Source organism: Oncorhynchus gorbuscha, linkage group LG10, assembly GCF_021184085.1.
Source record: "Oncorhynchus gorbuscha isolate QuinsamMale2020 ecotype Even-year linkage group LG10, OgorEven_v1.0, whole genome shotgun sequence".
Classification (NCBI taxonomy): Eukaryota; Metazoa; Chordata; class Actinopteri; order Salmoniformes; family Salmonidae; genus Oncorhynchus; species Oncorhynchus gorbuscha.
This window is the reverse complement of record NC_060182.1, coordinates 78,033,293-78,056,697: the sequence shown is the minus strand read 5'-3', so window position 1 is coordinate 78,056,697 and position 23,405 is coordinate 78,033,293. Positions and strand designations below refer to the sequence as shown.

At 45.7% G+C, this 23,405-nt stretch overlaps 1 protein-coding gene across 1 annotated transcript in view; it reads left to right on the top strand.

Moving 5' to 3' along the window:
• crim1 (cysteine rich transmembrane BMP regulator 1 (chordin-like)) overlaps positions 1–23,405 on the top strand; it is a 201,832-nt gene that overhangs the window by 16,116 nt on the left and 162,311 nt on the right. The window contains exon 2 of the mRNA XM_046367155.1: positions 1,560–1,733. Within this exon, the coding sequence (XP_046223111.1) occupies positions 1,560–1,733 (174 nt within the window). The remainder of the gene's footprint in view (positions 1–1,559; positions 1,734–23,405) is intronic.

The following is a 23,405-nucleotide window of genomic DNA, read 5'->3' as shown; positions in this document are numbered from 1 at the left end:
GTCTTGAGTAATTAATAAGGTACCTTCAGTACCAGCTAATACAAATACTGCCTGCTCCTTCATGTAGCCAGGCAGGGCCCCCTGCTAAGATAACTATCCGGTGCCACCACAGTGTGCTGTCTGAGACTGGAACCAGGGAGCTATCCTCACACAAAATCACAGGGGCTTCAGATGCCATGAGGCCCCAACTTTATTACATTTCTTTGAGCATTGCTTTGGTGTTGGGTTTACTGTTTCAATGAGGATTTCATCCAACTTTTAAAACAAGTTCTAATTTCAGATACAGAATGTGTTCAATGCTGCATAACTCAAAATGTCACATAAATCATACTTTGACTTCAGTGGGAGGTTTCTAAAAACGCTTGAGTTAGGCAATGCCCTTATCAATTATTACTGCATTTGGTCCTTCTGTAGCTCAGTTGGTAGAGCATGGCGCTTGTAACGTCAGGGTAGTGGGTTCGATCCCCGGGACCACCCATACGTAGAATGTATGCACACATGACTGTAAGTCGCTTTGGATAAAAGCGTCTGCTAAATGGCATATATTATTATTATATTATATTATTGAAAGATAAATGATAAATATTTTAACATCTTCCATTTTGATTTTGATAAAGTAGTGGATAACATGATTTTGGAATGAGATGTTTGACAAGCAGGTGTCCATATACTTTTGGCTATGTATTGTTACTGTATTGTTAATGCTAGATGTTTATATAATGATGAGTCACGTGTACATTGTGTTCTCTGATCTTGAAGTGTATGCATTTCACACACAGTTATTGACAATAATATACACATACTTTACGGTATCTGTCCATACGCACACACTCAAACATTTACCCACACACTTTCACTCAATGTCACTTCTATGCTCAGAGATAGAAGATGAAAACATCATACTCTATGCCAACACGAGCGCTAGAGTGGGCACACGTGCTCAAGCGGGCACACACAAACACATGCACATGCAGGCACACACCCACGCACACACACACACAATGCCCTATTTGCACTGCAAATCCAACTTCATAATGTTGCTGTCAGATAGCAGTGTGTTGGGGTCTAGGGGCTGAGATTGATTCTGTGGGGATAAAATCACTGACGATGTGGTGGGGAGCTAGATAGTGGAATGGAATGCTTCTTTCTACACCTGGATATACGTGGTTTCGTCCCAAATGTTACCCTCTTCCCTTTGTAGTGCACTACTTTTGACCAAGGCCCATATAGCTCTGGTCAAATGTAGTGCACTATAATAGGGATAGGGTGTGATTTGCAATGTTCCCACTGTAACATACTGATCAATATTTCAGCTGAGGAGTTGAAAATTACTGACCTTTATAGTGTTTTATTTGCAATACATTCTTGGGGGATAGTGTGAGTATCGGTACTGCTTTCCAGTTAGGATTGTTGGAGGCGTTATGAAAACAAATCTGGAATTGAAACATTAATGAAATGTTATATTGTCAACTTGATAAAAACAAATGTGTTGATGCCCTTGATTTGATGTAATCTGACAATTACATTGTACTCACTGTACCTTTCCTCGTCCTGATCAGATGAAAACTGGGACGACGACCAACTGTTGGGATTTGAGCCGTGCAATGAGAACCTGATCACGGGCTGCAACATCATCGACGGGAGGTGTGAGTGTGACAGCATACGGACCTGCAACAACCCATTTGAGTTCCCCAGCCAGGACGCATGCCAGACCGCTCTGAGGAAGATTGAAGGTATTATGCATGTCAATTAATGTTTAACAATGAAATATTAATGTTTGTCCTCTTGGACCTGTATGGCTCAGTTGATAGAAGAAGGATATTTAGAAGGAGGAACATTATTCCCAGAATGGAACACAGCTCGACAAAACACCTTTCTCTCTCTCTGGCCGGCATGATGCAGTTCCTAAGAGTGGGTAGAGTAGTGCATGCCTGGTCATGTTTCAAGGCACAAGCACCCAAGGTGTTTTCATGCAGTAATGTATGCTGTGTAGTCTACTGTTAGTTACCATCTGTATGGATGGTTTGTTCGATGCTTTGACTTTAAATGGACCATCCAAGTGCGTGGGTAGTTTGAGTTCTGATCTGACTCGTACTGTTAGGTTTTCATAGTGATTTTCTCAATATTATGTTTGCGCACATATGCCTCTGCCAGTTCTATAGGATTTATTATTGGCAGTAATTAACTCAGCTAATTTTCATGTGCTTCTTTATTCATTTTTAAATACCCAGACATAAATCAAACTGAATGATCAATTCCCAGCTTCGCTTAGGGGTGGTATGCAGCCTCCATACTGATTGAATAGCTGTCACTGAGCTTTGTTTTCAGGATCTTCATCCCTTTCTGTTGTTGCCCCAGCATATTTAAAATTCTGTTACAGTTGCACTTTGAATAACAACTCGTAAATCTCTGGCACTACACAATTTTGTCATTTATTTATCTGCTCTTTTGCTGCTCCTGTTTTCTCCCATTTTTTATTTTTTAGTGTGAGGGGTTTTGTTTGTTTAGTCAGATATTTTTTCTCTGACAGGCTCTCCTCAGTGCATCTGTGATATTCAAAAAAACAACCAAACAAACAAACAAGCTTTTTGTTGAAAAGCTGATAAGGATTCTAATAGGCCTATCAGAATGCAGTCCCCCATGGTTACCCAGACCTTATCTCAGTGTCTGCTGTTGTGTTCACAGTTCTCTGGCAGCAGACGGCCAATTAAATCACCAGAATATAAGTTTGTTATAGCAACCAACCATCCTAGCAATGGGGATGAGGGCCCTTGTTGTTCAATTGTGGCAGGTATACCTTCACATGCTGACCAGACCACCGCACACGTGCATTCGTGCATTGGCATGCTCCGTCGTGCGCAGGTTGATTTTGTTCACCCACACCAGACACGATCAGGACATGTAGGTTGAAATATCAAAACAGACCCTGAACCAATTATATTACTTTGGGGACAGGTCAAAAAGCATTACAAATGTCTGCCAATTTAGCTAGCTAGCTTGCTGTTGCTAGCTCATTTGTCCTGGGATATAAACATTGGGTTGTTATTTTACCTGAAATGCACAAGGTCCTCTACTCCGACAATTAATCCACAGATAAAATGGTAAATGTGTTTCTCGTCATCACTCCTCCTTTGTTCAGGCTTCTTTTTCTTCTTTGGACTTTATGGCAGTTGCCAATCAACTTTCTAGCATTACTACAACCGACTGGAGTGTGTTTATCTTTCCATCACCCATGTGGATATATGCTCCTAAAAACCAATGTATCCTGTTGTGTCCTGTTTGGCTGGTTCAGTCATTTGTTATGGCTGGTGGTGGAAGGTGTTGTGAACGTTGGTGGTCTGGGTCCTGTCTGTCTGTGTGTGTGTGTGTGTGTGTGTGTGTGTGTGTGTGTGTGTGTGTGTGTGTGTGTGTGTGTGTGTGTGTGTGTGTGTGTGTGTGTGTGTGTGTGTGTGTGTGTGTGTGTGTGTGTGTGTGTGTGTGTGTGTGTGTGTGTGTGTGTGTGTGTGTGTGTGTGTGTGCGCGCACCTGCGTGCATGCTTCTGTGTCTATGTGTGTGTGTCTGCTCTCTGTCTTGGCAAGGTAGTCCTTTGGATGTGTGTGTAGAATGAACTCTTGCTGCCATAACCACAGACTGAGAGATTACACTGAGTACAGACTGGGATTATTATAATCAGCAGCATCACAGGTATTACAGACATTTCTCAGCGTACCAATGAGCCTTGTTTTGGTTCAATGAGGGCAGACCCATAGGGCGGTGCACAATTGGCCCAGCGTCGCCCAGGTTTGGCCTGGGTAGGTCGTCATTGTAAATAATAATTTTTGACTTGCCTAGTTAAATTAAAAAAATACTGATTCCAGAGTTTTTCATTATTTGTACTATATTCTACATTGTAGAATAATAGTGAAGACATCAAAACTATGAAATAACACATATGGAATCATGTAGTAACCACAAATTAAAATATATTTCAGATTCTTCAAAGTAGCCACCCTTTGCCTTGATGAACGCTTTGCACACTCTTGACATTTTCTCAGCCAGCTTCATGAGGTAGTCACCTGGAATCCATTTCAATTAACAGGTGTGCTAAAAGTTCATTTGTGGAATTTTTTTCTTTCTTAATGCGTTTGAGCCAATCAGTTGTGTTGTGACAAGGTAGGGGTGGTATACAGAAGATAGCCCTACTTGGTAAAAGACCGAGTCCATATTATGGCAAGAACAGCTCAACTAAGCAAAGAGAAAGGACAGTTAATATGTCACGCCCTGGTCGAAGTATTTTGTGTTTATCTTCATGTATTGGGTCAGGCCAGGATATGGCATGGGTTTTTGTATGTGGTGTGTATATATTGGGATTGTAGCTAGTAGGGTTATCTAGCAAAGTCTATGGCTGTCTGGAGTGGTTCTCAATCAGAGGCAGGTGTTTATCGTTGTCTCTGATTGGGAACCATATTTAGGCAGCCATATTCTTTGAGTTTGTTGTGGGTGATTGTCCTTAGTGTCCTTGTTCCTGTCTATCTGTTAGTGTACACAAGTATAGGCTGTTTCGGTTTTCGTTACGTTTATTGTTTTTTGTAGTGTTTGTATTTAGATTCGTGTTACGTTTGTTTATTAAAACATGGATCGCAATCTACACGCTGCATTTTGTTCCGACTCTCCTTCACACCAAGAGAACCGTTACAGAATCACCCACCACAAACGGACCAAGCAGCGTGTCAACAGGCAGGAGCCACAGGAGAGGCAACAGAGGCAGCAGCAGCAGGAGCAGCAGCAGCTGCAGTGGGAGAGGCTGCACTACCTGGAGAAATGGACATGGGAGGACGAACTGGATGGTAAAGGACCCTGGGCTCAGCCTGGAGAATATCGCCGCCCCAAGGAAGAACTGGAGGCGGAAAAAAGCTGAGAGGCACAGGTATGAGGAGGCAGCATGGCGTAGTGGATGGAAGCCCGAGAGTCAGCCCCAAAAATGTCTTGGGAGGGGGCTCACAGGGATTAGGGCTACGCTAGGTAGGAGACCTACGCTAAATTCCTGTGGTTACCGGGGGGCTAGAGAGACCGGGCAGGTACCGTGTTATGCAGTGGTGCGCACGGTGTCCCCAGTGCGGGTGCATAGCCCGGTGCGGTATATTCCAGCTCTGCGTATTGGACGGGCTAGATTGAGCGTCGAGCCAAATGCCATGAAGCCGGCTCTACGCATCTGGTCCCCAGTGCGTCTCCTTGGGCCGGCTTACATGGCACCAGCCATGCGCTCGGTGTCTCCGGTTCGCCTGCATAGCCCAGTGGGGGCTATTCCACCTCGCCACACTGGCAGGTTGACCAAGAGTATTCAACCAGGTAAGGTTGGGCAGGCTCGGTGCTCAAGAGCTCCAGTGCGCTTGCACGGTCCGGTCTATCCAGTACCACCTCCACACCCCAGCCCTCCGGTAGCAGCTACCCGCACCAGGCTTCTTGTGCGTGTCCTCGGTTCAGTACCACCAGTGCCAGCACCACGCATCAGGCCTACAGTGCGCCTTGCCTCTCCTGCGCTGTCGGAGTCTCCCGCCTCTCCAGCGCTGTCGGAGCCTTTCTCCTCTCCTGCGCTGCCGGAGTCTCCCGTCTGTTCAGCGCAGCCAGAGCTGCCAGCCTGCATGGAGCAGCCAGAGCTGCCAGCCTGCATGGAGCAGCCAGAGCTGTCAGTCTGCATGGAGCAGCCAGAGCTGTCAGTCTGCATGGAGCAGCCAGAGCTGTCAGTCTGCATGGAGCAGCCAGAGCTGTCAGTCTGCATGAAGCAGCCAGAGCTGTCAGTCTGCATGAAGCAGCCAGAGCTGTCAGTCTGCATGAAGCAGCCAGAGCTGCCAGTCTGCAAGGAGCTGCCAGTCTGCAAGCAGCTGCCAGTATGCACGGAGCAGCCAGAGCTGCTAGTCTGTAAGAAGCCGCCAGAGCTGTCAGCCTACATGGAGCAGCCAGAGCCACCAGTCAGCGTGGAGCAGCCAGAGCCGCCAGTCAGCATGGAGCAGCCAGATCTTTCAGTCTGCCAGGATCCGCCAGTCAACCAGACTCTTCCAGATTTGCCAGTCAACCAGACTCTTCCAGATCTGCCAGTCAACCAGACTCTTCCAGATCTGCCAGTCAGCCAGACTCTTCCAGATCTGCCAGTCAGCCAGACTCTTCCAGATCTGCCAGTCAGCCAGACTCTTCCAGATCCGCCAGTCAGCCAGACTCTTCCAGATCTGCCAGTCAACCAGACTCTTCCAGATCTGCCAGTCAACCAGACTCTTCCAGATGCGCCAGTCAGCCGGGATCTGCCAGAACTGCCAGTCGGCCAGGATCCGCCAGTCAGCCAGGATCCGCCAGATCCGCCAGTCAGCCAGGATCTGGTAGATCTATCTACCTGCCTGAGCTTCCTCTCACTCCTGAGCTTCCGCCAGTCCCGCACCGGAGCCGCCACCATGGACAGATGCCCACCCGGACCCTTTTTGTAGTGTTTGTATTTAGATTTGTGTTATGTTTGTTTATTAAAACATGGATCGCAATCTACACGCTGCATTTTGGTCCGATTTTTGGACTCATCAACCACCCTATCTTTGTGAGACGCAGAGTAGGGGAACGGATGATCACATGTGTGGTTCCCACTGCGAAGCATGGAGGAGGTGTGATGGTGTGGGGGTGCTTTGCTGTTGACACTGTCAGTGATTTATTTAGAATTCAAGGCACAGTTAACCAGCATGGCTACCACAGCATTCTGCAGTGGTATGCTATCCCATCTTTTTTTATTTAGTGGGATTATCATTTGTTTTTCAACAGGACAATGACCCAACACACCTCCAGGCTGTGTAAGGGCTATTTGACCAAGAAGGAGAGTGATGCAGTGCTGCATCAGATGACCTGGCCTCCACAATCACCTGACCTCAACCCAAATGAGATGGTTTGGGATGAGTTTAACCGCAGAGTGAAGGAAAAGCATCCAACAAGTGCTCAGCATATGTGAAGACTGTTGGTAAAGCTGGTTGAGTGAATTGTTTTTTAGTTACTACGTGATTCCATGTGTTATTTCATAGTTTTGATATCTTCACTATTATTCTACAATGTAGAAAATAGTAAAAATAAAGAAAAACCCTTGAATGAGTAGGTATGTCCAAACTTTTGACTGGTACTGTAAGTATTCACACCCCTGAGTCAACACTTTGTAGAAGCACCTTTGAGTCATCTTGGGTATGTCAGTATCAGTTTTGCACATCTGTATTTGTGATTTTCTCCCATTCTTCCTTTTAGAGTTTCTCAGAGTCTGTTAAATTAAGCCGTGTTCAAATTGGCAGTTTGATGTGACTCAAATCCTATTAATTTGCATATCTGATTAGATTTTTTTTCTTTTTCCTGCAGTCCGAACAGCCAAAAAGCACATGGTATCGGTGTCCATAAGCTATTTTAGGTCATAGGAAATTATGACATAGATATTATGTACAAAAAGTTAAGATGAGAGTAAAAACACACACAAAATAGCAGAATTGGTCAGGAGACCATAAGACGTCTGTTATCCACTGCAGCACCATCTTCCTATCTTTTCACATTCACTCGGTTGGTAATGCTTACAAATTGGATCATAACTCTAAAAGTAGCTGAGATCCCACTCTGGATGTTTGATATGCCAATAGAGTATATTATGTTCAAAATATATTGAAATATTTGCCAAATCAAAATAGTGTCTTGGTATTGATCAATATTAATAAATTAATGTAAGATTAAAAAAAAATAATAATAATAAATACTACTCAAGGTTTCTTCCTAGGTTCCTGACTTTCTAGCGAGTTTTTCTTAGCAACCGGGCTTCTACATTTGCATTGCTTTCTGTTTGGGGTTTTAGGCTTGGTTTCTGTATAAGCACTTTGTGACATCTGCTGATGTAAAAAGGGCTTTTTAAATAAATGTGATGTGATATGTCACCATGATAATGGGCCATTTCTTCTTTTCCTGAGAATCATATTTCGAGACAGAATTATTCATTTTCTGGGCTGTTACATAAAGCCGGGTTGTTTTTAATTTTTGCACTACTTGGGTGAAGCAAGCTGATTGATTTCGAATGTGGAAGTGGAGAGGAGTGCATTTGTCCCGTTGTAATACCATACATTTTCATGTCTGCTATTTATGGTCATGACTGTTGGTCGAGACTCATCTGGTTGGCTTATCTTTAGTATCCTGAGGGAGTAGACAATACCCATATTGATTTCATATTAAACCCCCATCAAATGAAGAGGTATTATTACCATAATTCTTGATTACACAATGGCCGTGTTCCAGGCTGACTACATTCCTGCCTGATCTCACATCTCCTGGGTAGGTGTTTAACATACACTACATGGCCAAAACTGCACTACATGGCCGAAGCTGCTTAAAATTAGTGGATCCAGCTATTTCAGGCACACCTCTTGCTGACAAGTGTATAAAATTGAGCACACCTACATGCAATCTCCATAGGGAAACATTGGTAGTAGAATGGCCTGTACTGAAGAGCTCAGTGACTTTCAACGTGGCACCATCATAGGATGCCACCTTTCCAACAAGTCAGTTTGTCAAATCTCTGCGCTGCTAGTGTTGCCTCGGTCACGGTCAACTGTAAGTGCGGTTATTGTGAAGTGGAAACGTCTAGGAACAACAACGGCTCAGCGTTGAAGGGGTAAGCCACACAAGCTCACAGAACGGGACTGCCGAGTGCGGAAGCGCGTAGCATGTAAACATCGTCTGTCCTCGGTTGCAACACTCACTTGCAACTGTAAGGTTTGGTGGAGAAGGAATAATGGAATAACTAATGCCCTTGTGGCTGAATGGAAGCAAGTCCCCGCAGTAATGTTCCAAAATCTAGGGGAAAGCCTTCACAGAAGAGTGGAGACTGTTACAGCTAAAGAGGGACCAACTACATAAAAATGCCCATGATTTTGGAATGAGATGTTCGACGAGCAGCTGTCCACATACGTTTGACCATGTAGTGTATCAGCTAACCATTTGATATAGTAATCTGCTGAAATGTAGTCTGCCTGGATTGTGACCAAAGCCTCCTCATTCTGGCAATGAATAAGGCCCAATCCAGGTGCACACAATAGCACTCGCAGCCATGCCCTTGTAAAAGATTACCAATCTGACTGAAAAAGTACCTCTGGATAAATGTACAGTATGTCAGGATTGTAAATTATGTGATCTGTCATGAGTTTGTTGAACAAATACATCTTAAATAATCTGTGCGGTACATCTCTAAGCCTGTTGTGTTGTGATAGGCCTGATGACCTCTGAAGGTGTGTTGTGATAGATTGGATGTGTATGGCCGGTTGATGCGCTCTGATAGGTTGAGCAGGTACGGCTGGTGTTTTCTCATAGGTTGATCTGTACGGCTAGTGTGTTCTGATAGGTTGAATGACCCCTGATGATGTTTTCTGATAGGCCGAATGACCCCTGATCATGCATTCTGCCCTAATGGCCTTTAAATACTCTCTAACACAGAGACAAAGGTCTCCTGAAAGTTCAACAGGAGATTGATAATGCTCTTGCTCTTTTTGCTCCTACTGACACCCATATTCCGCACGCCTGCTTCTACTGCAGAAAATCAATCTTCAATGAAACTGGAATAGCATGTTGACCTTTCAAGCCTTTAATGATATTTTTAGCTTAGAAAACGGTATTTTTTTGTCATATCATAACCTGATAAGGGGTCTTCAGGTCTCTTTGCTCACCGAGGGCTATATTTTAATAAACATAATGTTAGTGGGTAGATCGTTGGGCCACTAACCGAAAGGTTGCAGGATCGAATCCCCGAGCTGCCAAGGTAAAAATCTGTCGTTCTGCCCCTGAGCAAGGCAGTTAACCCACTGTTCCCCGGCACAGAAGACGTGAATGTCGATTAAGGCAGCTCCCTGCACCTCTCTGAATCAGAGAGGTTGGGTTAAATGCGGAAGACACATTTCAGTTGAAGGCATTCAGTTGTACAACTGACTAGGTATCCCCCCTTTCTCTATGGTGAATCTAAGCGCTGCCGGTAGCGTTATAGGTCAGGGAGTGTGTCATAAATATTTTTGCTATTTTCACAGCTGTTATTTTGAGCCCGATTGCTGGCTGTGGCGCAAAAGGTCTGGGTTTTGATGAATATACAAGTTGTAGGTGTGATGAGGGCTTGGCCACACACTGGCCAATCAAGCCATTCCATGGCTTATTATTGCATGCATTCGTCTCAATTTCTGTAGGTTATTGAAGGTCTTTGCATTGTCATCAGCTCAAATTCAGCTGGGGGCACGGAATATTCTCGTCCAATCCCAGCATAGGCTACAGTAACGAGTGATATCAAAAGTTTAAAAAAGATCTAGCATCTGCTCAATATGTTTGGAGTGTTGACAGTCAACATTGTTGTAATTGGCTTTAACGAGTATAAGCCTTTACACATTGAAAGTCTACTCAAATATAATACCAGGCTCACGTAAATTGTTTTGTATGTGGGAGGCACGTTCTCAATTAGCACGATAGGCCTACTGTTGATACAACGTTACCTCTTGAGTCGACCCCAGACGCATGCGTCCCATCTAGACATCTGGAAATGCAAATGCACTACGCTAAATGCTAATAGCACTCGTTAAAACTCAAACGTTAATTAAAACACACATTCAGGATACTGAATTAAAGCTACACTCGTTGTGAATCCAGCCATCAAGTCAGATTTTTAAAATGCTTTTCGGCGAAAGCATGAGAAGCTATTATCTGATAGCATGCTACACCCCTAAAGACCCGCAGGGGACGTAAACAAAATAATTAGCATAGACGGCGCTACACAAAATGCAGAAATAAAATATAAAACATTCATTACCTTTGACCATCTTCTTTGTTGGAACTCCAAGATGTCCGATAAACATCACTCTTGGGTCAAGAAATGACAAGACTGTTGACATCGTGTGGAAGCTGTAGGTATTGCAACCTCGGCTCCAGGTAATTTGGTTTCTGTTCAACAACACATTCAAGTAGCGCATTGATATATTTTCCAGTTTTCAGTGATCAGATTTTCCTGCGCTTTTCGATGAAACGCACGTTCTGTTATAGTCACAGCCGTGATTTAACCAGTTTTAGAAACGTCTGAGTGTTTTCTATCCACACATACTAATCATATGCATATACTATATTCCTGGCATGAGTAGCAGGGCGCTGAAATGTTTTGCGATTTTTAACAAAATGTTCAGAAAAGTAGGGGGTAGACTTAACAGGTTTTAAGGACTGAAAAATTTGAGCAGTCTATGTTTGTAGGAGTCTTTGGTCACCGGACATGAGGCGCTCTTTGGAAATGGGGATGAATACAAGCCGAATGGAGTATGCACTGCAGGTAGGCCTATGTGAATAGTGAATAATGCAAAAGCAATGTCGGCAAAACCCTCATGAGTAGACCATTTAGAAACCTTTTATGGATAGGTTCCTAGATGCATTGCTGTTGAACCAGCTTTTGTTATAGTAGGGTAAGGGCTTGTTTTTTAATGAAACTAAATGGAGAACAAGCGATTGTTACTGGAAAATAATTTAAACGTTTCCAATTATTAGTGCCAACGGATGATCTCATCTCACATTCCATGGTGGGCATATAGCCTATATGGAGGGGCCACCTGATGATCTCATCTCCCATTCCATGGTGGGCATATAGCCTATATGGAGGGGCCACCTGATGATCTCATCTCCCGTTCCATGGTGGGCATATAGCCTATATGGAGGGGCCACCAGATGATCTCATCTCAAATCAAATCAAATTTAATTGTCACATACACATGGTTAGCAGATGTTAATGTGAGTGTAGCGAAATGCTTGTGCTTCTAGTTCCGACAATGAAGTAATAACCAACGAGTAATCTAACCTAACAATTTCAAAACTACTACCTTATACACACAAGTGTAAAGGGATCTCACGTTCCATGGTGGGCATATAGCCTATATGGAGGGGCCACCGGATTATCTCATCTCACATTCCATGGTGGGCATATAGCCTATATGGTGGGGACACCGGATTATCTCATCTCACATTCCATGGTGGGCATATAGCCTATATGGAGGGGCCACCGGATTATCTCATCTCACATTCCATGGTGGGCATATAGCCTATATGGTGGGGCCACCGGATTATCTCATCTCACATTCCATGGTGGGCATATAGCCTATATGGAGGGGCCACCGGATTATCTCATCTCACATTCCATGGTGGGCATATAGCCTATATGGTGGGGCCACCGGATTATCTCATCTCACATTCCATGGTGGGCATATAGCCTATATGGAGGGGCCACCGGATTATCTCATCTCACATTCCATGGTGGGCATATAGCCTATATGGAGGGGCCACCGGATTATCTCATCTCACATTCCATGGTACGCACATCCAAAATAATAACTGGAGCTGGCTTAAAATTATGTAATAGATTTAAAAAAGGATGTCTGACCACTGTTTTGCCTCCGCCAAACTTGATCTTTTTAAAGCTTTGGTGATTAAGATTTAAATGCATGACAAACAGAAGAGGCTTCATTGAGAGGAGGGGAGGCTATGCTTGGTTTGTAATCAAATTAAATGAAATGTGAATAAACATTATGTTTGTATGTTTCTAAATACAAGGTTTAGGTGCACAAAAAGAACATCTCTCATGTTCCATGGGCATTGTGCATCATGACTGGATAGACTGCACTTCCGTTGTCAAAATCCATGCCAAAACCAACAGCATTACTGCTAAGACCAGCTTTTGGTTGGTATTAAATATCCCAACCAGCACATACTGAAATTGGCACTTTGGCGCACGTTTTTAAGGATATACCTCAGACATTGCCACACCTCCCACCTCCCTGCAAGCAAGCTCACATAAGACAGGTAAATTACCAATCCTGGAACAAATGGTTTGAAAATAGAAGAGCGATGGCTTTAACAGGTCGAAACTGCAAACGAGCGTGTTTGACAATTGTGCTGGCTTAACGCCGGCCAAAAATTGAGCCCTCAGTGTTTAAGGAAATTCTTTAGTCCCAATTAGTCCCAAGTGGCCGTTGTGTCCTCCCTTGTGTTGAGACACTCCGATCAAGGTCCTTAGTTGGAGTTGCTCAAGACCAACTGCTTGACGAGTTAACTTTTAACTGATCTATAAACTCCTGTGTGGGTTTATTACTGAACAAATATCTGACCAAAATGAATGTAGTAATTGAACAAACTGACAGGTGTCACATTCTTTGTCACAGCTATTTGTGTAATGAGACAACAGTATGTTTCCATATTGAAGATATTTAATGGATATGACTTAATTGGTGTATGTGAAAAAGGGAACTATCAAAAGGAGAACAAATTCTCACGAACTGTCACGCACTGACTTTAGTTGTCTCTGTTTTCCTTATAATTTGGTTAGGTCAGGGTTTGACTAAGGTGGGTACGCTGGTTTTTGTATGTCTAGGGTTGTTGTAGGTCTAGGGATTTTTGTATTTCTATGTTGGCCTGATATGGTTCTCAATCAGAGACAGCTGTTTATTGTTGTCTCTGATTGGGGATCATATTTAGGTAGCCATTTCCCTTTTGTGTTTCGTGGGATCTTGCCTATGTGTAGTTGCCTGTCAGCACTCATTTGTATAGTCGTTTTGTTATTTTGGTTAGTTTGTTCAGTGTTCATTCTTATAATAATAAAGGATGTATGCATACCACACTGCACCTTGTTCTCCTTCGTACTACGAGCGTGACAGAAGGTCCCACCAAAAATGGACTAAGCAGCGTGTTCAGAAGGAATTGACCTGGGAGGAGATTCTGGATGGAGCAGGAGCCTGGACGCAGGCTGGGGAGTATCGCCGTCCTAAGGAGGAGATAGCGGCAGCGAAAGCGGAACGCCGATATTATGAGGAGTTGTACCAACAAGACAAGCACGAGAGGCAGCCCCATAAATGTGTTTTTGGAGGGGCACATGGGGAGATTGAGTCAGGTTGGAGACCTGAGCCAACTCCTTGTGCTTGCCGTGGGGAGTGTGTGACTGGTCAGACACCGTGTTATGCAGTGATGCGCACGGTGTCTCCAGTTCGCATTCATAGCCCGGTGCGTTCTATTCCAGCTCCTCGCATTTGCCGGGCTAGAATGGGCATCCCGCCAGGACGGATAGTGCCGGCTCAGCGCTCCTGGTCTCCAGTACACCTCCTTGGACCAGGATAGCCTGCGCCGGCTCTGCGTACTGTGTCTCCGGTGCATCTGCACAGCCCAGTGCGTCCTGTGCTAGCGCCCATTGCGACCTGTACTATTGCCCCACACTTGCCGGGGCGTGTCTTCAGCCCGGTACCACCATTGCCGGCACCACGCATCAGGTCTCCAGTGCGCCTCCACAGTCCAGAGACAGTTCCCAGTCCAGAGCTTCCGGCGACAGTTCCCAGTCCAGAGCTCCGGTGACAGTTCCCAGCACAGAGCTTCCGGCGACAGTTCCCAGTCCAGAGCTTTCGGCGACAGTACAGTTCCCAGTCCAGAGCTTCCGGCGACAGTTCCCAGTCCAGATCTTCCGGCGACAGTTCCCAGTCCAGAGTTTCCGGCGACAGTACAGTTCCCAGTCCAGAGCTTCCGGCGACAGTACAGTTCCCAGTCCAGAGCTTCCGGCGACAGTTCCCAGTCCAGAGTTTCGGGCGACAGTACAGTTCCCAGTCCAGAGCTTCCGGCGACAGTACAGTTCCCAGTCCAGAGCTTCCGGCGACAGTACATTTCCCAGTCCAGAGCTTCCGGCGACAGTTCCCAGTCCAGAGTTTCCGGCGACAGTAAAGTTCCCAGTCCAGAGCTTCCGGCGACAGTACAGTTCCCAGTCCAGAGCTTCCGGCGACAGTTCCCAGTCCAGAGCTTCCGGCGACAGTTCCCAGTCCAGAGCTTCCGGCGACGTTTCACAGTCCAGAACCTCCAACGACGGGCCACAGTCCGGAACCTCCAACGATGGTCCACAGTCCGGAACCTCCAACGACGGTCCACAGTCCCGAACGTCCACCGATGGTCCACAGTCCGGAACCTCCGGCGACGGTCCCCAGTCCGGGGTCTCTGGCGACGGTCCCCAGTCCGGGGTCTCCGGCGACGATTCCCAGTCCGGAGACAGTTCCCAGTCCAGAGCTTCCGGCGACAGTTCCCAGTCCAGAGCTTTCGGCGACAGTACAGTTCCCAGTCCAGAGCTTCCGGCGACAGTTCCCAGTCCAGATCTTCCGGCGACAGTTCCCAGTCCAGAGTTTCCGGCGACAGTACAGTTCCCAGTCCAGAGCTTCCGGCGACAGTACAGTTCCCAGTCCAGAGCTTCCGGCGACAGTTCCCAGTCCAGAGTTTCGGGCGACAGTACAGTTCCCAGTCCAGAGCTTCCGGCGACAGTACAGTTCCCAGTCCAGAGCTTCCGGCGACAGTACATTTCCCAGTCCAGAGCTTCCGGCGACAGTTCCCAGTCCAGAGTTTCCGGCGACAGTAAAGTTCCCAGTCCAGAGCTTCCGGCGACAGTACAGTTCCCAGTCCAGAGCTTCCGGCGACAGTTCCCAGTCCAGAGCTTCCGGCGACAGTTCCCAGTCCAGAGCTTCCGGCGACGTTTCACAGTCCAGAACCTCCAACGACGGGCCACAGTCCGGAACCTCCAACGATGGTCCACAGTCCGGAACCTCCAACGACGGTCCACAGTCCCGAACGTCCACCGACGGTCCACAGTCCGGAACCTCCGGCGACGGTCCCCAGTCCGGGGTCTCTGGCGACGGTCCCCAGTCCGGGGTCTCCGGCGACGATTCCCAGTCCGGAGACAGTTCCCAGTCCAGAGCTTCCGGCGACAGTTCCCAGTCCAGAGCTTCCTGCGGCAGTTTCCAGTCTAGATCTTCCGGCGACAGTTCCCAGTCCAGAGCTTCCGGCGACAGTTCCCAGTCCAGAGCTACAGGCGACAGTTCCCAGTCCAGAGCTTCCTGCGGCAGTTTCCAGTCTAGAGCTTCCGGCGACAGTTCCCAGTCCAGAACTTCCGGCGACAGTTCTCAGTCCAGAGCTTCCGGCGACGTTCCCAGTCCAGAGCTTCTGGCGATGTTTCACAGTCCGGAACCTCCACCGACGGTCCCCAGTCCGGGGCCTCCGGCGATGATCCGCAGTCCTGAGCCTCCGGCGATGATCCACGGTCCGATTCCACAAAGGCAGAGGGATCAGCGTCCAAAACGGGAGTCCACACCTTTGGGAGGGGGGGTACTGTCATGCCCTGACCTTAGTTATCTCTGCTTTCTTTATATTTTGGTTAGGTCAGGGTGTGACTAGGGTGGGTACGCTAGTTTTTGTATTGTCTAGGGTTGTTGTCGGTCTAGGGGTTTTTGTATTTCTATGTTGGCCTGATATAGTTCTCAATCAGAGACAGCTGTTTATCATTGTCTCTGATTGGGGATCATATTTAGGTAGCCATTTCCCTTTTGTGTTTCGTTGGATCTTGTTTATGTGTAGTTGCCTGTCAGCACTCATTTGTATAGCAGCACGTGTCGTTTTGTTATTTTGGTTAGTTTGTTCAGTGTTCATTCTTATAGTAATAAAGAATGTATGCATTCCACGCTGCGCCTTGGTCTCCTTCGTACGACGAGCGTGACACGAACAAACGTTCTGTAACTGACAGACAGGCTGCTTGCTACAGTATGTTTGACCAGCATCGTTGATCTCTGGCCTCTGAATCGGGCTGTAATGTGACTGTGTCTTTATAGCGTTTAATGATGTACTCTCCTGAGGATCTGATGACTGGACTATCGCTACAGACTCTCAGCTCTAAGCAGGAACACTTTGCTGTAACGTTCAGGGGTGAGGAGCGAGTAGAGCCGTGTGAACCAAACTCCCAGCTAGGGAGCCACGCAGCCAGGCAGGCAAGGAGCATCTAGACTAGTAGACTGGTCTCATATCTGTTTGCGCTGTCTTGCCAACCCCTATGGTCATTGTTATCACAGAAACCACAACTGAGGTACAGTAAGAGAGTCATGTGGAAACAAATATTTGAGTATTAGAGCTTATGAATGAGAGAGAGAGATTTCAGTTCAGCCATATTTATTCAGGGGACTGCTAAACAGGAAGTTTTTTTCAGGGAGTTTGCTCAGTGTGAGGCGAGGGGAGCGTCAGTTGGTTCCCCTGACCCAGCAAGGCCAAAGCACATTAAAGGAAATGCCTCACATTCCTTCAGGCTGCTGAGGAGTTCTCTCTCTCTTTCTCTCTCTGCTTTGGTAGGGTTACAGTGCTGCTGCCTGGATATTTGCCTATTTTCAAAACAATTAGACGGCTGTGCTAATTGTTGCAGACCCTGTTGTGTACAGAGAGAGAGAGAGAGAGAGGGAAACAGAGAGAGAAAGGGGAAGGGGGAGAAAGCGAGACGAGGGGGGATTTGCGGCTGCTTCATGTCTAAATCAACATGTTTCTGTACAGGCAGGCAGAGTTCCCTGATTCTATGTGCCTTCTCTATTCAATATGGTGCTGTTTTCATGGAGCCTTCCACAACCACGGAGAAAGGACTATACTTTCACAACAGAATATGCAACGCAGATCGAGGCAGTGAAATGTAATGCAAGGGGAAGGTTATGCCTTATGTATGTCATTCAGATGGAGCAGTGAATGAATGTGCCTAATAAATGTCAGGCAGAGGAAAGGCCCTATTTCTCAGTGTGTGTGTGCACATTAACTGACTATGTGGGACACAGGGAAAGTCATTCATTTTAGAGGTCTGTAAACAGATCCATGGCATGCATTGCTTTCTGCAGTGAGTTTCACCTCAGACGACTTTGGCAGACGCAAATGTTTTTGGAACATGTGTCTATCTGTCCAGTTCTGCGCCGCACAGCCGTACGGCCCGCGAACGTATTCTGTTCCACCACCTGACCTCAGCCAAGATTTAGAGCCGCTGCGTCTGCGGCTTCCTAAACTCATTCACATCAATCTGTTGGGCCGGTGGGACACTGAGTCTGGCCGAGGCTGTAACGCTATAGTCACAGAGACATGTGTTAATAGGCTGTGGCCGTGTCACATTTACAGGGCAACAAGGCCAATATGGCCACCGGTTACTGTGAGCACTGGACACAAATAAAATTGTATTAATCACAGGATTCGTAACAATACAAACTTACTTCCCAACAATGCAAAGAGAGAGAAAATAGAGAAATAATAGAAAAGTAATAACACATAATTATAAAAGTAATAATAAATGCACAATGAGTAATGATAACTTGGCTGTATACGCGGTGTACCAGTACAGATTCCATGTGCAGGAGTAGGAGGTAATAGATGTGATATGTACATATAACTAGGAATAAGGTGACTAGGCAAAAGGACAGATAATAAACAATAGCAGAAGCGTATGTGATGAGTAAAAAAAGTGATTGCAAAAAGGTTCAATGCAGATCACAGGAGGCTGCTGAGGGGAGAATGGCTCATAATAATTACCACGCTTGCCGTGAGGTAGCAGAGAGAACAGTCTATGACTTGGGTGGCTGGAGTCTTTGACAATTTTTAGGGACTTCCTCTAACACTGCCTGGTACAGAGCTCCTGAAATGCAGGGAGCTCGGCCACAGTGATGTACTGGGTCGTACGCACTACCCTCTGTAGCGCCTTGCGGTCTGATGCCAAGCAGTTGCCATACCAAGCGGTGATGCAGCCAGTCAAGATGCTCTGGATGGAGCAGCTGTAGAACCTTTTGCGGAACTGAGGGCCCATGCAAAGTCTTTTCAGCCTCCTGAGGGGGAATAAGCGTTGTCATGCCCTCTTCACAACTGTGTTGGTGTGTGTGGACCATGATAGGTCCTTAGTGATGTAGACACCAAGGAACTTGAAGCTCTCATACCCACCCCAATAAAGCCCCATCGATGTGAATGGAGACGTGATCAGCCCTCCGTTTCCTGCAGTCCACCATCAGCTCCTTTGTCTTGCTGACGTTGAGGGAGAGGTTCTTGTCCTGGCAATTCTTATTTTCAATGACGGCCTAGGAACAGTGGGTTAACTGCCTAGTTCAGGGGCAGAACGACAGATTTGTACATTGTCAGCTCGGGAATTTGAACCACTAGGCTACCCTGCTGCCCCAAATGAACAACATTCTCACATAGTTGTTCCTCTTGTCCAGATGGGAGAGGGCAGTTTGGAGTGCAATAGAGATTATGTCATCTGTGGATCTGTTGGAGTGGGTCCAGGGTATCTGGGATGATGGTGTTGATGTGAGCCATGACCAGCCTTTCAAAGCATTTTATAGCTACAGATGTGATTGCTATAGGGCCATAGTGATTTAGACAGATTACCTTGGCATTCTTGGGCACAGGGACTATGCTGGTCTGCTTGAAACATGTACTGTAGGTACATTACAGAAAAAATAGACCAGAAATAGAAGAACAGTTGTTCTGAATGGTCGAATCACATTTTGTGTCTTTTGTTTTGCTGTCACTGCACTCTTAGAGAAAAAGGTGCCATCTAGAGCCATCTTCTGGTGCCATCTTCTGCTATCCCCATAGGAGAACGCTTTGAAGAACTCTTTTTGGTTTCTGCATGGAACCCAAAATAGTTTTACCTGGAACCAAAACGGTTCTAAAAAAGGTTTCTCCCATGGGGACTGCCGAAGAAGCCTTTTGGAAACCTATTTTCTAAGAGGGTAGAGAGCAAATTAGTTTTCACTTATTAGTCATGGTGGATATACTGTACGTTACAGAGAATAATCAGGACAGATTGCCTATTCAACCTCAGGAGGCTGAAGAAATTCGGCTTGTCACCAAAAGCACTCACAAACTTCTACAGATGCACAATCGAGAGCATCCTGGCGGGCTGTATCACCGCCTGGTACGGCAACTGCTCCGCCCTCAACCGTAAGGCTCTCCAGAGGGTAGTGAGGACTGCACAACGCATCACCGGGGGCAAACTACCTGCCCTCCAGGACACCTACACCACCCGTTGTTACAGGAAGGCCATAAAGATCATCAAGGACATCAACCACCCGAACCACTGCCTGTTCACCCCGCTATCATCCAGAAGGCGAGGTCAGTACAGGTGCATCAAAGCTGGGACCGAGAGACTGAAAAACAGCTTCTATCTCAAGGCCATCAGACTGTTAAACAGCCACCACTAACATTGAGTGGCTGCTGCCAACACACTGTCATTGACACTGACCCAACTCCAGCCATTTTAATAATGGGAATTGATGGGAAATGATGTAAATATATCACTAGCCACTTTAAACAATGCTACCTTATATAATGTTACTTACCCTACATTATTCATCTCATATGCATATGTATATACTGTACTCTACATCATCGACTGCATCCTTATGTAACACATGTATCACTAGCCACTTTAACTATGCCACTTTGTTTACTTTGTCTACACACTCATCTCATATGTATATACTGTACTCGATACCATCTACTGTATGCTGCTCTGTACCATCACTCATTCATATATCCTTATGTACATGTTCCTTATCCCCTTACACTGTGTATAAGACAGTAGTTTTGGAATTGTTAGTTAGATTACTTGTTGGTTATCACTGCATTGTCGGAACTAGAAGCACAATCATTTCGCTACACTCGCATTAACATCTGCTAACCATGTGTATGTGACAAATAAAATTTGATTTGATTTGATTTGATTAACTCTACATCCAAGTATTATATCCATTGCATTTTCCTCAATGGTATCATAAGCATTGGCACTCTTTGTAAAATATAGATACCAAAACAGATAAACACACTGTCTCCCTCAACAAGCAACCACAAGTCAACCAAACCAGCACTACCATGTGTGGGGACTCCTGTCCTCTAACCCAGGGCTTCTTTAGTCTCTACCACCAGTGACTCAGACAGGAATCCAGTGAAAACCCAGTGGTCAATGTATGACACACTGGACCAGAGAAGGCCACTGTGTCCTTTGTGTTGGGGACAAAGGGAAATCAAATTAAAGTATCTAAAATTGCCAATGGTGGTTGTAGTTGTGGTGGTGGGGCCTCTGTTTGATATTTAGCAGCCCCACACACCACAGGTTCCTGTTGGCACCTTAATTGGGGTGAACAGGCTCATAGTAATGGCTGGAATGGAATGAATGGAATTGTGTTGTCACATAGAACACATGGTTTCCTTGTGTATGATATCATTCCATTCTAGCCGTTATTATGAGCTGTCCTTTCCTCACCAGCCTCCTGTGCCACGCACACACCATGGTGCCCACGCGTACATCACTCTGCAGCCTAACCTCATGGTATTGGCAGGTCCTCTCAGGCGGAAGTTTTAAGGCCACAGACAGAAAACAGTCAGCGGGCACATGCAGGAACCATCAGATTAGCAGAGCTCAGGGAGCATGGGGCTCGAAACTTTTACACCATTCAAAGTCCCACAATCACGTGTGTGTGTGTGTCTGTGTGTCTGTGTGTGTTTGGGCGTTTCATCATTGCAAGTCCCAAAGCCCTATTTTCTGTAGTTCAAATGGCTCCTGCTGGACAAATGCAGGGTGATTGGGTGGTGACTGTGAGCAAGGCTTAACATTATGAAGAATGTTCCCTGACATGTTCCTCCATTCTCTCAGAGGTGTTTTTTGACCGTATACTGTTGACCCAGTGCCTGTCCTATTTGAACTCTCGGAGAGACACAGACCAATGAGCACAATGACCGGTGTTCTGTGTTATACACCAATGAGACATTTTCATCAGACTATAGTCTACATCTGACCTCTCTAGTGGATAAAGCAGTACTGTAAAAATAACATGTTACTGAGTGAATTAGATAAATAAATAAATACACATATAAATGAATGAAACATCAAACCTCTTTTTTAAATATGTTTCCTGACAAAACATAAGAGATGAGATGTGTTTATTTTTTCCTGTGTTCCTTCATTTGGATTTGATTTGGATTTAGGCGGATGATTACCTTCTGCCAAAGATTGCGGTTCATCGTCTCCTGTTGTTCTATACTTAAACCAGGGAGGGGCAACTTTGATGGGGGTGGGGGCCACCAAAAAACGGAACTAATCATGAGGGGTCGCTGTGGCTTGTGGGTCTGCGTACCCACATCCATACTGCCAGTTTCCCATCCCTGACTTAACAAACACTGGACTGTTTGTGATAAGCTTGTCTCCTGCCTAGTCTCTAGTTCTGTACTGGTCTTATAAGATACAGTAGCTACAGTGGCAGTGGCAGACTTGAAAAGACTGACCGTGTGTTGGTTTCTTATTGAATTCCATGGGTATGTTTGTCTGGTCACTAGAGCTAAAACATTATGTTGTCTTTGTGTTGAATTCCAGCGGAACGGAGGCTACTGTTCAAGCGTGCCTCTCCATTTGTCCCACCTTTCCTAACGATAACAAAACACCTTTCACGGAAAAATGTGTTGTTGCTCCTTTCTAATGTGATTGTATAGCCTGGTCTGTTTTGGTTTTTGTAAATGGTTTGTGGGAGACGTGGTAGGAGCCTTGTTTCCTGCTCGCTCGCTACCGTCTTGTGATAAAAGTGTGTGTTGGTTTATTTATTTATTGAAACCAAATGTCATTGGTGTTGCAATCTGGAGAAACAGCTCTATTTTATTACCTTGTCACTGAGGATAGCAGTATGGGCTGTCAACAAAGTTTTTTTCTGCTCTGGCTTTGCAGTTGAATTACTCTCCGTTCAGTTGGGCCAAAACTCTTTGTATGCAAATATAAGCTTCCCCGGGTCAGAAATAGCTTGGCCCATCAAATTCACGGTGACCTATGGTCGAGTGCAAATACCATCACTGAAGGGAAAGGGCATTGCAAACAGTCACCATGTGTCACTCCATTCATCAGGTACCGTATGCATGAACGACCACTCGACAGACTCAGGAAATTGCTCAGGTGAAATACATGTGAGTGACTGTTATGGTGGTATCAGAGTGGACTAGGCCATCAGCATCTGCCAAGCACAGTCGCATTCAGCCATGGAATGGAAATGAATGTCAAGCCAGAGGAGACACTCCATTTTATAGCAGGAGATAATATAAGTTCCATTTCCAGATTGAGGTCCCTGACTTTCCTCCGAATGGCTGTGTTTATCCCATTTAGTGTTGCCAGTGTCGGTTAGTTTTCAAGTGAACGTTAGCAAATAGATTCATTGTTTACCAGTCATGTCCAAAACTATTGAGTGTTTCTTTCTGATTTTAAATGACCCCCTCAAAGGCAATGGTGTGACAACTGGGCTGGAAAATAACTGTGAAGTGCTCGTATTATGTGATCTCTGTCAACTCACAACAGCTCTGGAGAAGTCTCTTGTCCCTGTTTGTGAGCATTTGCTAACCCTATGTGTATTTATATGAGCTTGTGCTAGCCCTGTATGTATGTTTGTGAGCATGTGCTAACCCTATGTGTATTTATATGAGCTTGTGCTAGCCCTGTATGGGTGTTTGTGAGAGTGTGTTAGCCCTGTATGTATGTTTATGAGCATATGCTCTCCCTCTGTGTATGTTTCTCAGCATATTCTTGCCCTGT